This window comes from Chroicocephalus ridibundus, chromosome 1 (assembly GCF_963924245.1).
Source record: "Chroicocephalus ridibundus chromosome 1, bChrRid1.1, whole genome shotgun sequence".
NCBI lineage: Eukaryota > Metazoa > Chordata > Aves > Charadriiformes > Laridae > Chroicocephalus > Chroicocephalus ridibundus.
In genome coordinates this window covers 105337153-105356298 of record NC_086284.1, presented here as the reverse complement: position 1 = coordinate 105356298, position 19146 = coordinate 105337153, and the positions used below count along the sequence as shown (strand labels likewise).

The window sequence follows — 19146 nt, the reverse complement described above, 5'->3', positions numbered from 1 at the left end:
AGCAAAACATCAAGAATTAGACAAACCCAAAACTTTAACTGGTTCATAATGATCTAATATCCTATGATGTAACTAATCCCACACACTAAACCAAGTTTCACTTTTACATACCACATACATATACTACCAAATTTTCAGTCTTCAAACGTCATGCATCGGAATCAGTATAATTTAACATTATCAACATTGGCAACTAAAAGATTATAGGCAGCAGTATTAAGATACCCTTCTGTTGTCTTAAAAAGTTGTTTCATCTCACAGGATACAGTGTTTTCCGCACGAATCGCTTTAGCCATGGTTAAGGACCAGAGTCTTCCATGTTCCTCTGATCTTCAAAGAAGAAAAAAGACCCTGGTTAATATATACCGATGCACAGATCACAACAAAAGCATTTGGATGAAGTCTGAATCAATATACATAAGGAAATATGGTGGCACTTAAACACTCTATACAATACAAAATATGAAAACAGAGTTAAGGGGTGTTTTACTTGTTCTTACATACCTATCAAATATTGTTTGCTGAAGGCTAGTTGTATTGCTAAGCGTACTGAACTTCTCATATGTGATGTGCATTTCTTCTAACATATGAAGATATTCCAGAAGCAGACACGGAGGATTCTCCAATTCTTCAATCCATTGTAACGAGTACAATAGCTCTGCAACTAATGACACAAAGGTTGTTGTTTACAAACAACTGCTCAATATATTCAGTGCATAAGCAAGAAGTTTCAGGTCAAGGTTGAGTTTTTAAGTATGTTTTTAATGCATGTGGTTTCCTCATTAGCTTACAAAGACCCACACTGAACAATTACATCTCTCATCATGGTGAGACTTTTGGAGACGGAAATGTTAATTTGATAATGCTGGCTTTAATTTCAGTATTCAATAAATAAAAATAAATGAGATCCCACATGATGGAATTAAGAAAAATTGCTGCCTCAAAATATCTTTACATTATGGCTGAACACTCAGGGCATTCATTTTATGGCACAGATGGATACAGTTCCTATTGCCCACTCATGCCAACACACCCTGTGTTTTGGCAATGAACGACTTTGAAGTTCATTATAAATTCAAACTTCTCCATATTCAAAGTTCTGTTGAGATAGCACATATATAATCATAGAAGGTCCTAGAAATATAAACACTATACTTGTGCATACTTACACTTTTAAAGGAGAACCGAAGGGGGAAAAAAAAAAAAAAAACCAAAAAAAAACCGGTAAAAGGATGATTTCTCATATCTATATGCCAAACTTTAACTATTAATTTTTAAGCATCAATTAAGGTTAATTTACCACAAATATAAAATCAAATTCCTTTAAGTTTTACCATTGTTGCTTACTTATATTGTCAATTTTCTTTCTTTCAGCATCATCATTTCCATGGACTAGACCATTTTCCAACACAAGTAGCACCATTTTACTTAGTAAGGCTGAAGCACACAGATGGCCTGGAAGTTTAGTTGTGCCACGCAGCTTGACGCATGATCCCAAAGGTTCACGGTTCATACTAAGCCTTCCTTCCAAAAGAGGTTTGTGCATCCACTGCAATATGTACATAAAAGAGTATGAACAAATAATTGACATTTTAATAATGCATGAAAGCGCTATGATCTGTTTAACCTTGGAAATTCAGAATTATTACAAAATAGTAAACGCAAATATAAATTTGTAATGTATAATTGTAAAATTATAATACAAATTATAAAATATTACAAAATATTAAAAAACACCAAAAGCACAATGTTGAAGACCACCCACTCCAGCATATTAAAAAAACTGAAATGCACAGCAGTAACTTGAAAATGCATTGCTGCCTCAGAAATAAATATGTATCTGTAGAAGTCCACATATTTTACAAGAAATACCAAGGTTACTGAAGATTGGTGGTTGGACAGGAAATTTATGTCATTCCCCACTCTATGTATGTCAAAATTTTGTTGATAGCATATCATGTTCCTCTGCATACATTGGTGGTTTTTGATAAAATTAACTTTATAGAAGAACTGACTTAAAGATAAGAACATCTTCACGATGTATATTCTGTCAGACAAAATTCCTGAATTGTAAAGGAAGTTGCTGATATTCCATGCAGAAAAGGGTAATTTCACGGATTTTTATTTTCTCCAGTAGTACTGGATGGGGCCATAAACACAGAGACTTTGTCCTGTATTGTGGAAAGAGGCCAAAGAGAACTTTTACACAGACATATGCATTTTTATAGTTGTAGTGCCATGTCAAAATAAAGAATGCTTATCACCCTAAAGGACAGAGACTTGACGTAAGATTGACTACAGCATGCATTTTCCTACCTCAGTGGATAGAGACTCTTGCAGTTTCCCCCACTCAGCTTTGTTTGGTGTGACATGCTCAACATAAGCTCCCACAAGATACCCAGACTGTCCATCAGCTTCCATAAGCTTCGACAACAAATCGCCAACCGCAGAGATCAAAACCTGAAGGCTGAGAAAAGGAGAAAACACTGCAAATAAGTTTGGCACTATCCAGTAAAGGCAAGCCGCTTTATTCTACATCAGTGCAATGCTACATACATTGTATCAGTGCTATATACACGCTATACCAATGGAGTTTTAAATTATGCTCTACGCAACAGTCAGGCTGAAAATCTCTCAGTAACACGGACACCAATTAAATAAAGAATAAGTTTAGCACTAATCTTCATTTGCTTTGGAGAACAACATATTATGAAATGGGCATGTACATCACAATTACCTTTTCACATCCAAAGAGGAAGACTGAATTTGATTCTTGACCCACAGTGCAGATTTATGCAAAAAGGTACTCTGCTTCTGCATGCTCCGAAGTTGATGCACAAGTGAATGTACACCAGACATCCAGGTGTGTTTTAATTTACATACAAGTAAGTCTATTGTAAAGAAAAGAAAAAACAAAACAAAACAAACAGACAAGCAAACCATCACAAACAGGTAAACTCAAATTACAACCTACAGTATACAGCAATGATCATATGTCTAAACGTCCTGCAGCAGGAAAAGAATTCTCTTATTTATGTGGTTACATGCAATAACTATTGAGGGCAAATATACAGGTTTCTTGTTGCAGAGCAATTTTAAATTAACTCTGACACACAGGTAATGTTTTATTTGAGAATAAGAATGATCCTGTTCTCTGCTACAATATGGCCTTCAAAATTACAGACCTTTTTAAAATACTGAAGTACTGAACGTTCACAACATCAACACTCCTTTGCAAAGCAGCAGTGGTTCTCAGGTTAGTATTGTCTTACTTCACTTCTACGACAACACTGCAACATTTATTCCTTTGTATTTATGTCAGTAAATTAATATACCAATTCATCACTCTCAAATTCTGCATTCAAAGAATATAAATCAGGATCTCAGTCTGAAAATGAGTGCTGGTGGAGAGAGAAATGGGTCACAATTTGTCAGAGTAACTTGATCAATATAAATGTTTTCAGAATAAATGTATGCATCTTTTATGAAGTGATTATACGTTTTCATAGGAACCTCACACTGTAGCAAAAAAAAAAAAAAAAAAAAAAGCTCATCCTTTGTATTTCATAGACCTTAAATAATTCATGTAACAGTCCAGAAAGCGTGGAATATCACAGCCTCAAAGACAGCTGAAGCACACGGATACTAAACATCAAAAGAAGTTTAAAGTCCTTGTAAAGATGTACAGGACTTGATGTTTAGTAGTAACCACAGGCATTGTAAATTAAAGCAAAAATTTTCACGTCAGTTACAGCTGCAAGTGCTCAATGTCTGTGTACTCAATATTCTATTATACACTTGAATCTGCTTCATGAAAAAGAACAATTTAGATGTAGTCATCAACTACAAAAAAGTTAGAAGTTTTTTCTCCAAATTACCTGTTAAATGTGTAGCATCCTGCCTCTGAGCATACAACTGGAAGATGGTAAGCAGCAAGTCTTCTGAGGATGGCATCAGTAAACACCCTTTAACTGAGCTGAAAAAGCTTGAGGCTACATCGCAGATGAAAGATACTGATGGTTCAGTATTTCCAGCTTCAGAAAGATCCTTAGCTTTAGACAGAGCTGCTTGAAGTTTATCAATAATCCTTTCGACAACAGTTTCACCAATCAAAGATTCTGTTGGGGAGAGGAAAAAGACAGCACGCTTTAATTACTTGATAAACATGATCATTCAAAGGCATCATATTAATACGTACCCATTTGGTTTTTATTCGCTAATTTTGAATGCAAAATAAAGTGCAACGGAGTTGCAGTCTAATGGATACCTAAACTGTCTTATTCCACAGTCATCTAGGATCACCTAGCCAAAGTTTCACATCGCCAAGTATCCTTTCCCTAAACCATCTGAGGCAGCTTAGACAAAAGGTATATAAAATAGAGCAAGTGCAGAGCGATCCCTGCCCCTTTTATGCCTTCCTAGCTTCTGGTAATCAATTGAAAGCCAGAGATTACACCTGGACCACTGCATATAATTAACCCAATTAGAACAATCTTCCAAGAACGTGCTTAGACCCTTTCTCATTGGATTGAAATTGGCTTATGCCATTTTTCCTCAAACTCCACAGCATCCCGTGGCAATGAGTTCCATTATTTAATTATGAACTGTATGAAGAACTATACTTTTCTCTTTCCTCAAGCCTGCTACCTAAACATCTGTAAGCAACCTCAGGCTCTTCTGTTTAAAAAAAACAACGAGTTTCTTCCTATTTGCTTTTTCCATACAAATTATGATTTTATGGCTCTTTACCACAACCCCATCCCCAATCACATTCACCGCAAGCTGAAAAAGTCTAGTCTGTTTTATTGCCCTTGCAAAGAGAAGCTACTGTATTTGCCTAACCATCCCTGCCATCTTTCTTTGGGCAATTCTATCACACCTTTTTTCAAAAGCATATATGTGAACAAGAATATTGCAGTGACCAAAATTACAGGCAGTATTCAAGATACTGACACACAAATGCTATAGTAATTTTAGTTTTTCCTCTGTTCTTTTCACGGCAGCTCATAATAACCTGCATTCCTTTTTTTATTGCTGAGCACCAACGTGCCACTTACAGGGAACCATCACGATGATGAAAGATCTCTTTTCTGAGTTTTAACAGCTGAGAGCCTACCACTGAATAGATACAGTTACAATTGTGTTCTTCCCATGTATACTTTTAATATTTATTGGTTTTAAAATTCATTTGTAATTATATCAGTTAATCATTCAGTATCACAGCACACTGCTGCAGCTCCTTGAAGGTTCAGTTTTGATTACTCTGAATAATTTGTCAGAAACGATTATCATCCTTTCAGTATTTATCCGTTTTTCCTTTTTAATTCCTATCATCTGACAGCTTACTGATCCATGAATGGCCTCTCCATTTATTCCATGACAGCTTACCTTGAGAAACTTGGATGAGAGGTCTCATCAAAAATCTTTTTGAAAGTCCACACACTCTATTTTGGCCTAATTCACTAAGTCAAGAAGAACCACGGTTCCTGAAGGTCTCTTAGACCTCATCCATCATGCATTAAAAACAGGTCAGGCAGCACCCAGCACAAAACAAATACCTAAACTCAGCAATACCTCCAGCTCTAGTGCCAAAAAGCGAAGCCACTGGACAATCAGCCCTAGGACACCACGAACTCAGAAGTGAGCAAGTTTGTCGAACTCTCTCAGGAGAGAGGAAACAGGTTTTCCTGATGCTCCTCTACATCAAAAGTTCCAGTAACAGAAATAATAATCTTACAACATGTTCAGGATGCAGTATCGAGGAATATCCACTACAGTTAACTTGTTGTGTGCATTGTTGAATCTTGAAAGCACTATGAATGTGCCCAGCGTTCAAACTGAAGTATACTACCTCAGGGTTCAAAGCAAATGCTGAGCTTAACAAAACACAGATGACAAGTTTATATGGAAAACATCAAGAAAACTGATAAAATCAAAAACTCCACTAGAAGTCTGTATCATGGATACCATAAAATGCAACGAAGAAATGAAATAGGATGTTTTATTAATAAAAAATAGATTACACATACAGCATAAGTGCACACATGTAGTTTTTAAAATACATGAATCTGAGTGAAAATGGTTGAAATGGTTCAAAGCAGTTCATAGGTCCTGTAACAAGGCATTACCAATGCACGCAGTGGTCCATAACCACTGATTTTTTGATATTCTAGTTTTGAAGGTAAATTTCAGATGGTATGGTTTAAAAATTAATATTATTTTACAGCACACTAGCTAATAAATCAAACTTACTTAAATTTTCATCAAGTTTTCCAGACTCACAAATCTGAATCTGTTCTTTAAACACTGACTTTTGTTTAGCAACACAGACCAAAAATATTGCAATATCACTGCTGCAAGTTGTTTTTTACAAAATGAAACTAGACCTCGTTAATTGACCAGGTAAAAAAAAAAAAAAAAAACAAAAACACACACACACAAAGAAAACAAACAAAAAACCCCACAACAAAACAACCAACCCCCACAAAAAATACACAAAAAACAACAAAACCCAGAAAAAAGCTTAGGTGTTATAAAGTACTCTGGAAGATCTCAAGTTTCCTTTCAACCTTCTACAAAGCCTAAGTGTGGTATTAACAGTTCACAAACTCCAAGGAATAAATATGCTTACCATTTTTAATGTGTTGTGACAACACTAAGCTGAGGAGGGTCCACCTTTCTGAAGAGGATGATTCTGATGGGGCTGCTATAGGTTTTAAACCCAGGTGACACAGATCATCTGCCAGCATTACAAGTCTTTCTCCAAGCGTATCTCCTTTCAGCCAGTCAGACACTAAGGAAAGTTTTGTTGTGCTTGAGCACGCCTGAATCACAAGAAAATAATTCAATAATCTTTTGAAGGTATTAACTTTCATTACTAAGCATGAGGTTAATATGTCAAACCTGCACACGTAGAGTGGGAATCATATAATCTGTCATAAACAATAAGTCTCTAGGTGCTTACATCTGCAACAATCCCCCCTACTTTCTTTTTGGTCAGAGACAGCAACTTACGGCTAGGACAGACCTCTACTTTAGAGTGAAACGAGTCACCTTCTGAAAGCTCTTCTTTTTCCTACTATAGAGCCCAGGAAATACCTACACTGGAGTTAGAAAGATAACTTTTGGGTGACCAGACTGGCTGAAATAAAATGAAATAACATAAAATGTATTTACAGCATTTGAATTTCTCAAAAAAAAAAAGAAAGAAATGTCACAAATCATGCAAATGTTATTTTGGTGATACGCTATTATAAGTTACAACATCATAAAAATCTGAGGATTCCTAGAATACACAGTATCTGTGAGGAAAGCTATTATGGTCAACGCACTGGATTGTACATTAAGTGCTATGAGTTCTTGTAATATTTCACCCCAGGCAATCACTTAAACGTCAGTCTCTCAACGTCCCATGTGAAAAAATGGTATACCATCTTTTCCTTGTAAGCATGATGTAAGGGTGATGATACAAATAATCATTTAAATTATTGGTCTGATACCCAACTTCACACCCTCTACCTTAGAAGGGATTACCAGAAACAAATCACGAATCCTCCGGCTCAAAGAGCAACTGACCAAAACCAGAAGGGACAAAGATGCTTTTGTTTTGGTATCATCATTTCATTTCTAAGACTGTCTCCAGATTTAATGCAGTTAAAACAAACAACAGTCAAATTATTACTAGAAGATTTTCAAACTATGGAAATTATCACTACTTCAATTAAAAAAAAAAAGTCATTCAAACACACATAACTCTCAAGCTAACACCAGGGAAATATTCAAAACCATGCAAAACAAGAACAAAACAAAAACCTTAAGAGGTACCTTTTGAATTATCTGGAGAAAAATAATCCATTTCAGATCCATCTGAAAAGAAAAACAAATTCCAGAATATTTAACAAATTCTTTGCTGAATAGGAAGCCCTTAATACCATTTTCACTCTTTGTTTTACAACTTTATTTTCTGTAGGAGACAAGCAGAAGTTGCTAAGTTTCAGGAACAAAGTTATTTTTTGTTTCCCAGTCTTTCTCTACCACATAGATCACTAAGGGACTGTATATATAAGAAAGGCCATTGACGATTAGTATAAAAGCACACTGTATAAAGAAGCAAGAACAGCAAAATTCTGATGTTAATGTTACTTTCTTTTTTTCAATGACTTACACCATGTAGAAAGGGACATACGTTATAACCTTTCACCCCAACACTGTCATGTCAACCTTTCCTAAATCTACCTTCCTTCACAGTGAACTTATCCAAGTTCATGTAGAATATCCTCCATTCCACAGCCCCAAAACAAAATTAACTAACCACAGCCCACAAAAGAAGTAGTCACTTTGATAAAAATCAATAACAAATGTACAAGCCATACCTTTGTTAAATCATCAAGAATTATTTTCCTTTCAACATTAGTGCTGCAACAACTAAGCACGCTATACAAAATATCAACCAGAAAATGGGTGTCTTTCCTCCAGTCTTCCTTCAGCCAAGTTATTAAATTCATATACAGAAATTGTACAGATGGACTTTCATGATGAGCTTTAATTTCGTTTTGGGATTCAGCTTGAGCAGAGCTTACATCATTTCCCTGCTCTAAAAGTACTTTGAAAACTCTGTTTGAAGAAAAGGAGTTGAGCAGCGCAGAGAGAAATTTCAAATGCTGTTCCGACTTCTGTTCGTTGACATACACAATACTCAGTTCAGCAAGGTTGCAGACTAAATTTTCTAAGGGTTCTTTCCTTAGAAGCGAACTATGCTGCAAGTCAGTCTGTATTTCACAGTCACTATTTCTCACTTCTGTGAGCTTTCCATTCTCTGTGTTTCTTTCAGATTCATCCTCATCTGTAAATCTGATTTTTAAAGATTTTCTATTGTTTGGTTTTGTAGCGCTCTTTGGATTCTGAAGAATTTCTAGCATACCAGATATGGCAAACAACAACTTCTCATCAGCATCCAACGTATCAACATAAACTACACACTTCTTTAAAAGATGGTCCCAAAAATTTGACAACAGTTTCTGGAAAACTTCATCTGTGCTACCATCATCAGAGAGTTCTGCTTTAGCTTCCCAGGTGCTCAGTGTTTCTGCGATTTGATAAAATAACGGTCCATTTTGTAACCTGGGCTCCTTAAGTACAGCATCAGTAAGAGGAATTAGCTATAAAGACAAACAAATTATTAGAGAACAGTGATCCAACTAGATGATTATTTTATTCTTTATAATACCAGTAAATTCTACAAGTCTGAAAAACATTCCAGAAGCAATTCCAAAACCACCAGAATTACTCATTAATAAGACTCAGTTAATAAAAATATACAGGGTGGGATGTTTTGTTGTTTGGGTTTTTTAAATATAATTTAAACTACACAGTGAAAGGGATGATTTTATAGGAAGGAAAAAAATTGACTAAGTTCAGTAAGGTTATTTTTTCAAAAAAATCTACTGAAATTTTCAGAGAAGTAAATCCTGACAGAAATCTACAGGTTGTTTTCTTTTTTTTTAACTTTGAATTATTAAATGTACACACAACAATATTAAGCATTTCTAATAAATACCTGGTCGTATATAAGCATTTGATGAATTTGTCTTTGGTCATCTTCTTTGTCTGTTTTCTGAAGTATGACAAAGCGCAGGCATTCCATAAATGCACTTATAATTGCTGAACTTTCTGAAGGGCTGGCTATTGCTCGCTCACTTGACAACCTATTGAAAGGCAACATCGGAGGGAGGGCACGTTCAGTCATCAATGCTTCTGAGAAACCCAGGAGGTATGTAATCAATGTAATTTTGATTATGTTGTTCTTATCCAAACAACACCAATACGAGAATTTAGAATCATTGATAGGAGTCAGATCAAAACAAATTCAACAGGACATATTTAAAGAGTCAAAAAAGTAAATCCAGGCATTTAATATAACTTACATTAAAATAACTTTTTTATCTAGTTTTAGCATTCATTAAAAAAATATCTGTGTAAATAGAGGAAACGTAACCAGTCAAGCATACTGTCTACTGTTTCAGCTGTTTGTCAAAACTCCTTTGCAATTTTCAACACACACCACAGAGGTTTAGAAGTTGTCACTTTATGTCATTACAGAAAAAAAAGAAAGAAAAAAACAAGAAGGCCATCAAAAGACAGATTCCCAATAGCCAGATAGAGTCTGAACAACTATGATTTGGTTGCTTTTTAATGAAAATTAGACCACACAAATTACCATATAAATATTACAACCATTTTACTACTTGTAATAAAATTCTGTCCAGTTTTCAAAACCAACCCATACATAATTCTCTTCTCCAAGAGCTCTGCTAGTGGCCACACCAACACCAACCAAAACTTGATTTTTGTTTAAATAAGCTACACTTTAGTCGTTCATAAAATACCTTATATATGCTTCTGCATACACAATGCACATGCATCTATTTAAATCAGATTTGACAGAAAGCTGGTTTTGATGTATTTTAAAGGTGAAAAATCATAGTTTCAACCCTTTAAAAATCAGTATCATAAGGATTAAAGTTCCTGCATAAAGGCAATTATGCACAATGTGAATCCCCAATAACCTCTGTAATAATTACCCACCAGTGAGAAGAGCCTGATATCTTCAAAGCCACTCTTCATTTCAAATTAATTTCCCATTTTAAAATTTATCATGGAATAAACACAAAGCTTTGACAAGGAAAGATAAGAATGCTTTAGATAAGGAAGACGTAATAAAATCAAAAAGGCGGCTGAATGTTTAAGATGACAAGAACAGCCACAAAGGACTCACTCTAGTTTTGGATATTTATAAGCATCTTTAAAATATAATTTTCAAATATCATACTGAAACCAGACTTTTCTCAAATAAACAATTGATGCATATTTAAATATCCTCAAGCCAAATAATATGTTAATTATATTTGAATGCTTAAAGAAGATTAGTTCTCCTATTTCCAAACGTAAAAGAGACTGATTTCAAATAAATAAATAAATAAATTCATGGTTCGTACCCTTGAATTATAGAGCCGAAAAAAGTTCTGAAATATTCCAGCTTTGGTTCTGCAATGCCAGGAGGTACCTTGCTAATGAACGGCAAAAGATTTGGGTATATAACAGTAGCTAGTCCTCGTCCACCTTCTCGAAGCATCGTCCACAGCTTTGGTAGAACTCCCTTTTTGGCATTTACATGACTCCAACAGTCCTACAGAAAGAAATACACTTATTGCAAATAAAGTGAGAACATGTTGCCTTGGAAGAACTCCCAAGCTAGACATTTAATCTACCCTTCCTAATGTTGTAGCTGAAACAAGTTATCGTAAAATTTAAATTCAATTGCCAGTATTTTTAAAAATCACTTTCTCCCTATTTCAGCTTGTGAATTTAAGAAGCTAACGTAATAAAACTATTGTTTAAAATCAATGGACCTTCCTTGTTAGCAAACTGCAATTAAAGGCTTCTCTTTAATAACGCTTCAAGGATACTTTATAAAAATCATTATTGTAACTGGTCCTGCATTTAATTCTGAGTTCTTTTTATCAAGAACAAGCAATGATTTCAAAATCCTAACTTCAGAAGCATCACTAACTTCAGAACTCCCCCCCAAAATCTTCTGATTGTTACAAAATATCTTGATGCTTTCCCCCCAAACCCCAAAGTTTTTTGTCATCTGATCTGTCATAGTTCCAGTACCTATATTTATAGCAAGCTGAACAAAGATATTTTTCCTCCCCCACATAAATAGTTACAGTTTATATCAGCAGTTACAAAAGAGATCTGCAGCATTAAACCCTCAAAGCATCCCTGTCTATGGCAACACCATTCACCCTGCTAATAAATTCAAAGCTGGTATTTCACTTAAAATTAAAAGAAAAAACCAAACCAAAAACGTTTAGAACGAAGCATTAAATTAGAAGGGGAAACAAACAAACCAAAAATCCACTGCAAGTAATTTTTGTAACCGTCTTTAACAAAAAAAAAAAAAAAAAAAGGTTTAAAGTATTAGTATTAGGTTAATTTAATTAAACTTCTAAAACAACTCTGATTTTCAGGCATGCTGGACACAATGTATTTGAAAGTTACACTAGAACCCTAAGGAGGAAGAAGGAGCATGTGGCATTGATAATTTCATGTTATTAATCATAAAGAAAACCCAGTCAAGCTGGTTTTCCTAGTTCTACACAGAGAACAATGGCACCTGGTGAAAGGTTAAAATTTGAGTAAAATATCTGCCACTTCGGTTTCCCACATTACCTCAACAGTGGCGGTAACATAAAGTACAGCTTCCCAAAGAGCAGGACACACCACTGCATCACTGTCGTCAACACTAAGAAGAACAGCAGGACAAACTCTTGGTGCTTCAGTTTTCACCAGCTCAGGCAAGTACTGACAAAAAGCAGAAGCCAGCTCAAAGAAAGCTGAGCGAACCTGACATAGGCCACAGGAAAACAAAATTTTAGTGAAATGACAACACTTTGTCTCTACATGCAATTTGTAACATTCCTTTTGAAGTCACCAGAACTTACAACATGCTGTCCCCACATTTTATCACATCAGCAAAGACTTAAATATTATGAAAAATAAAGAAAAATAAAGAAATTCTTTGATAAGCCTGTATAATATTTTGATTTTTTTAGCAATAAAATGCTTATTAAAAATTTTAATATACTTCTTAAAAGACATGTTTTCCCAAAAGGACCTTAAAACTTTTTAACAAAATACTACCAGAATCAATTCATCACTATGCACTATTGGTCAGACCAAAGACCAAATAAAATGGTTTAAAAAAATGAAAATCCAAAAGCATTAAGAACACATGCGGTAAGCAGACAGTTTGTATTTTTTACATCAATTTGAAATGACAGCAGATTGCCAAGTAGTAGATGACTGTGATACTGAAGTAACAAATCAGCCTATTGGGCAAATTTTAGAGTAAGATTGTCTATTTAAGGCCTAGAAATTTGAAGGCTGTTTCAAACATAATTCAGTGAAGTACAAAGTTCATTCTTGTAGAATACAAGCAATTAATACTCGCTAGGTTCAGTGTATAATATTTAACTAAAACCAACCAGAATAAAAAAGAAATAAAAGTCACCTGTGGTACGCTGTGTTTGCTGTATTTCCAAAATTTGTTTTGGGACAGAAGTGACGTTAACTTTTCCTCCAATGAATGCATCTCTTTCTTTGGCAACATGCTAAGCAACTTTTTTAAAGCTAACAAGGAACAGGTCAGAATCCGGAAAAATTTGGCTTCCCTTTCTTCCTCTGGTACAGTTCTCAGAAAACAAAACAAAAAAACTAAAGTGAACGATAAATAAACGAGTAGGCTTCTCAAGCTCTTCTAAACTGTCTTCAGTTTTTCTGTGCTCTTGTTTTGATTTCAGATGCCAGCAACGTAAATATGTAAACTATTCCATAGGTTCTAATGCTACCAAATTACATTATAAAGCGTTAGAAAAAGAGTTTCAAGTCATCTCATCTTCCAGCTATTCAAAAACGCTACTCCTAAAAAAGCTGAAACAAGAATTAGATAACTGATAACACTTTCAAAAGCATTTATACTTTAGTCCCAAAGAAAGTTGCTGGGATCTGGACTCAAATTATTGTTTTGTCTCTTGAAAGAAAATTAATCCACTACCTACAGGGACAGAGAATGCAATACAGACCAAGACTTAAACCGTATACATTAAAGCAGGCTAACATACTGGGGATCACTGAGTGTATCAGGTGTTTCTTTCAGAAGGTGATCTTGAAGTACCTAGGGAAAAAAAAACAAACATAAATACACATGAGAATCTAATATTTATATGTGAATAATATAGTCTATACATTACTCAGAAAGAGTTCCACAATAAAACTTTACAACCTCTGAGTCAAGTCTTTTAAACACATTTTAGACATGCTAGTGAACAAGAACATAATTTAACCGACTCCTGCTGAACATAGCAGCCATGGTACTGTTTGAATCAAGACTTCATAATACTTTGTAAGCTGCGGTCCTACAACAACAGGCTTCTGGTAAAAAGAAGCCAAACTGAGACAAAACAAAATGGTTAAGTTTGCAGATGATGGGCCAGCAATGCAAACTTTCACCTTTTTAAGTTCAGTCAAATCAGTTTCATACATAACTGGTAGAAGGGCATTAACCTTGGTCAGACCTAAACTTGTAGAGGCTCTCTGAAACACTTCTCAGCGTTCTTTAATCCTCTACCACTGCATCTGAACTACTCCGGCATCATTATTCCATCTGTCAGCAACATCACGGGGTTACTAAGCATAATTACACAGAAATGCATACAAGAAAATTCACTTCATATTCATTCCTCTAGTTCTAGTCATTCTAACTGCAAGTCAAAAAAATAAGAGGATGTATCACTGTCTCAGTCTTCTCTTCACATTAGCAGGAGCAAAGCTTCAGGTGAGAAAGAAATTTAACCATGAAGAATAGATGGGGGCAGGATGAGTTTTAAACTTGTAATAAAAGTTGACATATACTCAACACAAAGCCTTAAAGAAATAACGTAAATATAAACTCACATTAAGAATTTCATCTTTACAGAATGCTAAGGCTTCAGGTTGTTTGCTTGAAGGAAAAGCTTTTTCAAAAGCTACTTTTGCAGCAGAAGCAGCAGGGGAGTAAGCGTCACATTGAGCAACCAGCCAGTATCCCATGATACTTTTTAAGTAAGGAGCTAAGTGCTTCTTTACTTTAAGAATCAGTTGCTCAAAAGATTGCTGAGTTGCTTCTCGAACACGGCGATCATGATCCTGTTAAAGAAAAAAGGAAGGAAAAAAAAAAAGAGAAGGGTTTATTGGTTTAAGAAATGTACCTTGATGATGGGTACTTCGAAGCAGAAGCGATGACAAAAAAAAAGAGACACCTCTCAGTTCAGCCATTTTCATAATGAATTGGGCTACATAGATTTGAAAATATGCAACAACAATGGCAAAAAAAGTTTTTGTATCCCTCGATAAGGGGAGAGTCCTAGCTTAGCAGCATTGCATTCCTGATGTGTTGTACATTCAGAATTGTAACTTTTGCTGATAGCCCTAACTACAGTTTCTTTTTCCATTTTATACAAAGATTTAACAGAAAGACAAGAGCCAAGAGAAACAGGAAGCCTTGAGGACACTTTTTGGATTAAAATGACCATAAGCCTACAAAAACTGTGCACCATTATCCATTATTTCTGTATGAATTTACAAATCATGACTTCCTATGCTCTTAGCTCCTGAAAGAAATACTACGAATTGCTCTAAAGGATCAGTATAGTGGTTCATTTTGTCCAATATCACATTTCCCACAGTAGCCAATCCAGATAGTTTGGACTGTATTAAATATATCTGAAAGTTATGGATTACCAGGCTATGCACGGTCTTTTCATGTTTGACAGGGGTTTTTTTTGTGTTTGGGTTTTTTGGTTTGTTTGGTTGGTTGAGGTTTTTTTGGTGTTTTTTTTTTTTTTTTTTTTTTTTTAAAAATATTAAGTCTAGTCAGATATTAGTCCTAGATCAAGAAGATTTATAATTACGTTAACTGAACAGTACATTCTCTTTAGCTGTTCTGGAATCTACATAAAAAAACTTTTCATAAGAAGAAATCTTGTCATCTTTTTAACATAAAGGTCTAACAAACAGCTATCTCCATCACACAAGCACAGCCCTGGCATCAACAGCTCAAGATTCTACCCACTGCCAATTCTGAAACATCTCTGCAATAAACACCACCACTTTCCTTCAACTTCCTATTTTTCCTAGAACAAGTGAGTAATTCCAACTGTCACGGTTTAATCACAACTGGCACCTAAGCACCATGCAGCCGCTCACTCACTCCCCCCTGGTGGGATAGGGGAGAGAACGAGAAGAGTAGAAGTAAGAAAACTTTGTGGGTTAAGATAAAGACAGTTTATTAAGTAAAACAAAAGCCACGCACGCAAGCAAAGCAAAACAAGGAATTCATTCACTGCTTCCCATGGGCAGGCAGGTGTTCAGCCATCGCCAGGAAAGCAGGGCTCCCTCATGTTACTTGGGAAAACAAACACCATAACTCTGAATGTCCCCCCTTTCTCCTTCTTCCCCCAGTTTTATATACTGAGCATGACATCATATGGTATGGAATATCCCTTTGGTCAGCTGTCCTGGCTGTGTCCCCTCCCAACTTCTTGTGCACCCCCAGCCTGCTCGCTAGTGGGGTAGTGTGAGGAGCAGAAAAGGCCTTGAGTCTGTGTGAGCACTGCTCAGCAGTAACTAAATCATCCTTGCTTTATCAACACTGTTTCCAGCACAAATCCAAAACATAGCCCCATACTAGCTACTATGAAGAAAATTAACTTTACACTAGCCAAAACCAGCACACCAGCAAAATTAAAGATATCAATAAAGACAGCCTTAGAGATTTTCACAGGAAGTATCCAGAGTTTTTAATTTAGGTACTTTAGTACTTACTAGTGAGATTTTACAATAAATTCTTGGCCAGTAAGGAAGAACACCTTTAACAATTTCTGCTTCTCTTTCCTTGCACATTGTCCCAAACTCTTGCATAGCCTAAAAATCAAGACATCAAAAGCATGATTTAAAAAGTGAGATTGTCATGTTCTGTGATTTACCAGCTTCTATCAGACATTGCATCTTTCCTTTTCAAAAATGAATTCATTTCTTGCAATTGAGCATTTATGAAGTTAATTTTACGAAAAAAAGGTCCATTGCACTGCATGACGGACCTTTTTCTAAGTCCTCGAGAATACCTTCTGGATTACAGTTCTAACAGACTTACAAATATGAAATGAGTATTAGCTACCTTGCTATATTCCTCTCCCATCCTTAAGAAAAACATATTGTTTCCCAATAAAAAAAAAAAATTAGGGAGGACAAAGGATACACTTACTTTTAATTTTGTTGTGACATCCCTTTTAGAAAGTTTTCGCAACACCATTCGAAAATCAGCATCCACAAGGCTGTCTATTTCCTCTGCTCCTTGAACTGCCGGAACATACCCTAGATCACTCTGAGATGTTCCAAAGCCAATAAACCCAGGCACTGTTCCACGTTCTTTGGCAAGGAGCTCTGCAGCTCGGCCACTGCTAGAAGGCTGACAAAAAACACGAACAGAAGTCAGGTATCTATTCCAGTCATTTTATTTTCCATACATCATGCATTTGAAATAATGATCCTATTTATATTGTATAATTAACCTTGTATTTTAAACAGTCTTACAAAAAAAAGGCAACCTATGCTTTAAACATAGAAGTTTGACCTAGAAAATTATTCATCTCTTTAGAGTCAGCATTCCCTTCTCTAATAGTGATTTTAATCCACGAATACTTACAGAAATTATATTGTTTTTATACACATACAAAAAAGCATAACAGAAAAGTCCTTCTTTAAGTGAACAATGTATTAAGAAACCATTTACCCTTCTTCACTACTACTGTGTTTACTAGTTCTTCTCACGTTAGTGCATATGGACAAATAGAGCTCCCATGGAATGGTCTTTGTATCATTGGGAAAAGTAAGAACACACACAATGCAAAGGATGCTACCAGCCACAAAGGGGCCAAGAAGGATTTAGAGGAATGGTCCAAAAGGACACGTATGTAACACAGTACAATACTATCCTGTTGGTATCTCAGTGAGTGTTTTGGAGCTCAGCACCTCTTCTCTCTAGTTTTCTCCAGTTAAGTCAACACATTACTTGTCGTATCAGCGGCTCATGTTTATGTCAACCACTCTTCTGAAAAGACTGTCCCAAAACCGACTGATGCTTTAATGTTCTCTGTGATACCTCACAGTCCAAATACCTTTTATTTCCTAATGACAGCTGCAGTTTCATGAGTTTGCTCTTGTGTTTTTTAAGTAATGACAATTTGCTGAAGTTCATTATACTTTTCTGATTTTCTTGGAGTATGTAAGCCACTCTTTACCTGACTATTACATCCATAGATTAAGTAATTTTTTCTGCATGTGAAACCTCAACTATACGGACTTGCTTTTTTGTGTTCCCTCGTCTTCTCTACGTCTGCAAGAGGGAGATTTGCAGGAGTTACACCACTTGAACACAAGGCTTCACCCACAGCTCTCTCACGCTGCACGGGTGCCACATATGACAGGCGTCACACACCACTTCCGAGCCCGGCAGCCAGACGGAGACACCACCACAGGCTCACTCTAACACTCCGCACAGAAACAAACACACTGCTACCTTGATGAACCTACACCCGTGGTGATTTCAGAGTTACACCCTCTCTCCCCTGCCCCTCTCCAGAAAGCGCCTACAAACGCCGCGAGGAGCTGCCGCCACACTCCCCTGAAGCAGGGACCCGGGCCTGGTCCCAGAGCCGCCCCTGAAGTCCGATGGCGGCCCCGGTCCCAGCTACTCCCACCGGGCCCGAAGGCAGGGACGGGCCTTCGGCGGCCTACAGCCCCCTTCCCAAGGCAGCGGCAGGGGAGGGCCGGCCTCAACCCTCCCGCCGCTGCCGGAAGCCCCAACCCCGAGGCCCGGGCCCCACCGCCCTCCCCGTCCAGGCCGCCTGCCGGCCCCGCTGAGGCGGTGCCCGGGGCCCACGGTCGCGGCGGGACGCGCTCACCCGCAGGTTGCCCTTGGTTCGCTGCTTGTTCTTGCCCCCCATAGCGGCGGCGGCGGTGGCGCTGGGCACCAGCCGGCAGCGAGGAGGCGCGCGGCGCTTCCGGAGGGCGGGGCCAGGCGCGCGGCGCCGACGCCAACCCGCGGGAGCGCGCGGGTGTTCTGGTCACGCCGGTAGAAGGACACCGGGGGGGACGGCACGGGCGGGGGGCGGCCGGGGCCGCGCTTCCCCGGAACGCGGTGTTAAGCGATGAACCGGTGCTGACGGGAAAACGGCAAACGGTTTAAATCATCGCCAGCGCGTTGTTGTGACGTATAGCGTTGACGTAATCTAGTTGAAATGCCCTTAAACTTTGTACCCGTCTTAAAAGTGGGTCTTAAAAGCGGGGAGAGTTCAAGGGTCTCTTGGGCCCTTTATTCAGCCGCCGTATTTATGCGCGCTTACAAGGACTAATTGCTTCAAACAGAGGCAAATCCACACCTGTCAAATGAAATCACTGCAAAGGGTGTCCCAGCCCACACCCGGGATCTGAAAGTTAGCGATTTTACCAGATCTATGCAGAAATACTTAATCATCATCAGAAGCA

General features: G+C 37.1%; 1 protein-coding gene across 1 annotated transcript in view; it reads right to left on the bottom strand.

Annotated features, from left to right (window-relative positions):
• Nucleotides 1–18658, bottom strand: part of LTN1 (listerin E3 ubiquitin protein ligase 1) — a 31276-nt gene extending 12618 nt beyond the window's left edge. Inside the window, exons 1-18 of the mRNA XM_063347116.1 lie at nucleotides 18564–18658; nucleotides 16865–17068; nucleotides 16426–16524; nucleotides 14518–14748; nucleotides 13686–13738; nucleotides 13076–13256; nucleotides 12235–12408; nucleotides 10995–11185; nucleotides 9557–9704; nucleotides 8373–9158; nucleotides 7825–7866; nucleotides 6632–6824; nucleotides 3879–4118; nucleotides 2738–2891; nucleotides 2317–2467; nucleotides 1348–1549; nucleotides 505–664; nucleotides 226–330 (exon numbers count right to left, since the gene is read on the bottom strand). Of these exons, the coding sequence (XP_063203186.1) occupies nucleotides 226–330; nucleotides 505–664; nucleotides 1348–1549; nucleotides 2317–2467; nucleotides 2738–2891; nucleotides 3879–4118; nucleotides 6632–6824; nucleotides 7825–7866; nucleotides 8373–9158; nucleotides 9557–9704; nucleotides 10995–11185; nucleotides 12235–12408; nucleotides 13076–13256; nucleotides 13686–13738; nucleotides 14518–14748; nucleotides 16426–16524; nucleotides 16865–17068; nucleotides 18564–18605 (3356 nt within the window). The 5' untranslated portion in view covers nucleotides 18606–18658. The remainder of the gene's footprint in view (nucleotides 1–225; nucleotides 331–504; nucleotides 665–1347; nucleotides 1550–2316; nucleotides 2468–2737; nucleotides 2892–3878; nucleotides 4119–6631; nucleotides 6825–7824; nucleotides 7867–8372; nucleotides 9159–9556; nucleotides 9705–10994; nucleotides 11186–12234; nucleotides 12409–13075; nucleotides 13257–13685; nucleotides 13739–14517; nucleotides 14749–16425; nucleotides 16525–16864; nucleotides 17069–18563) is intronic.
• Between the last annotated feature and the right edge of the window lie 488 nt (nucleotides 18659–19146).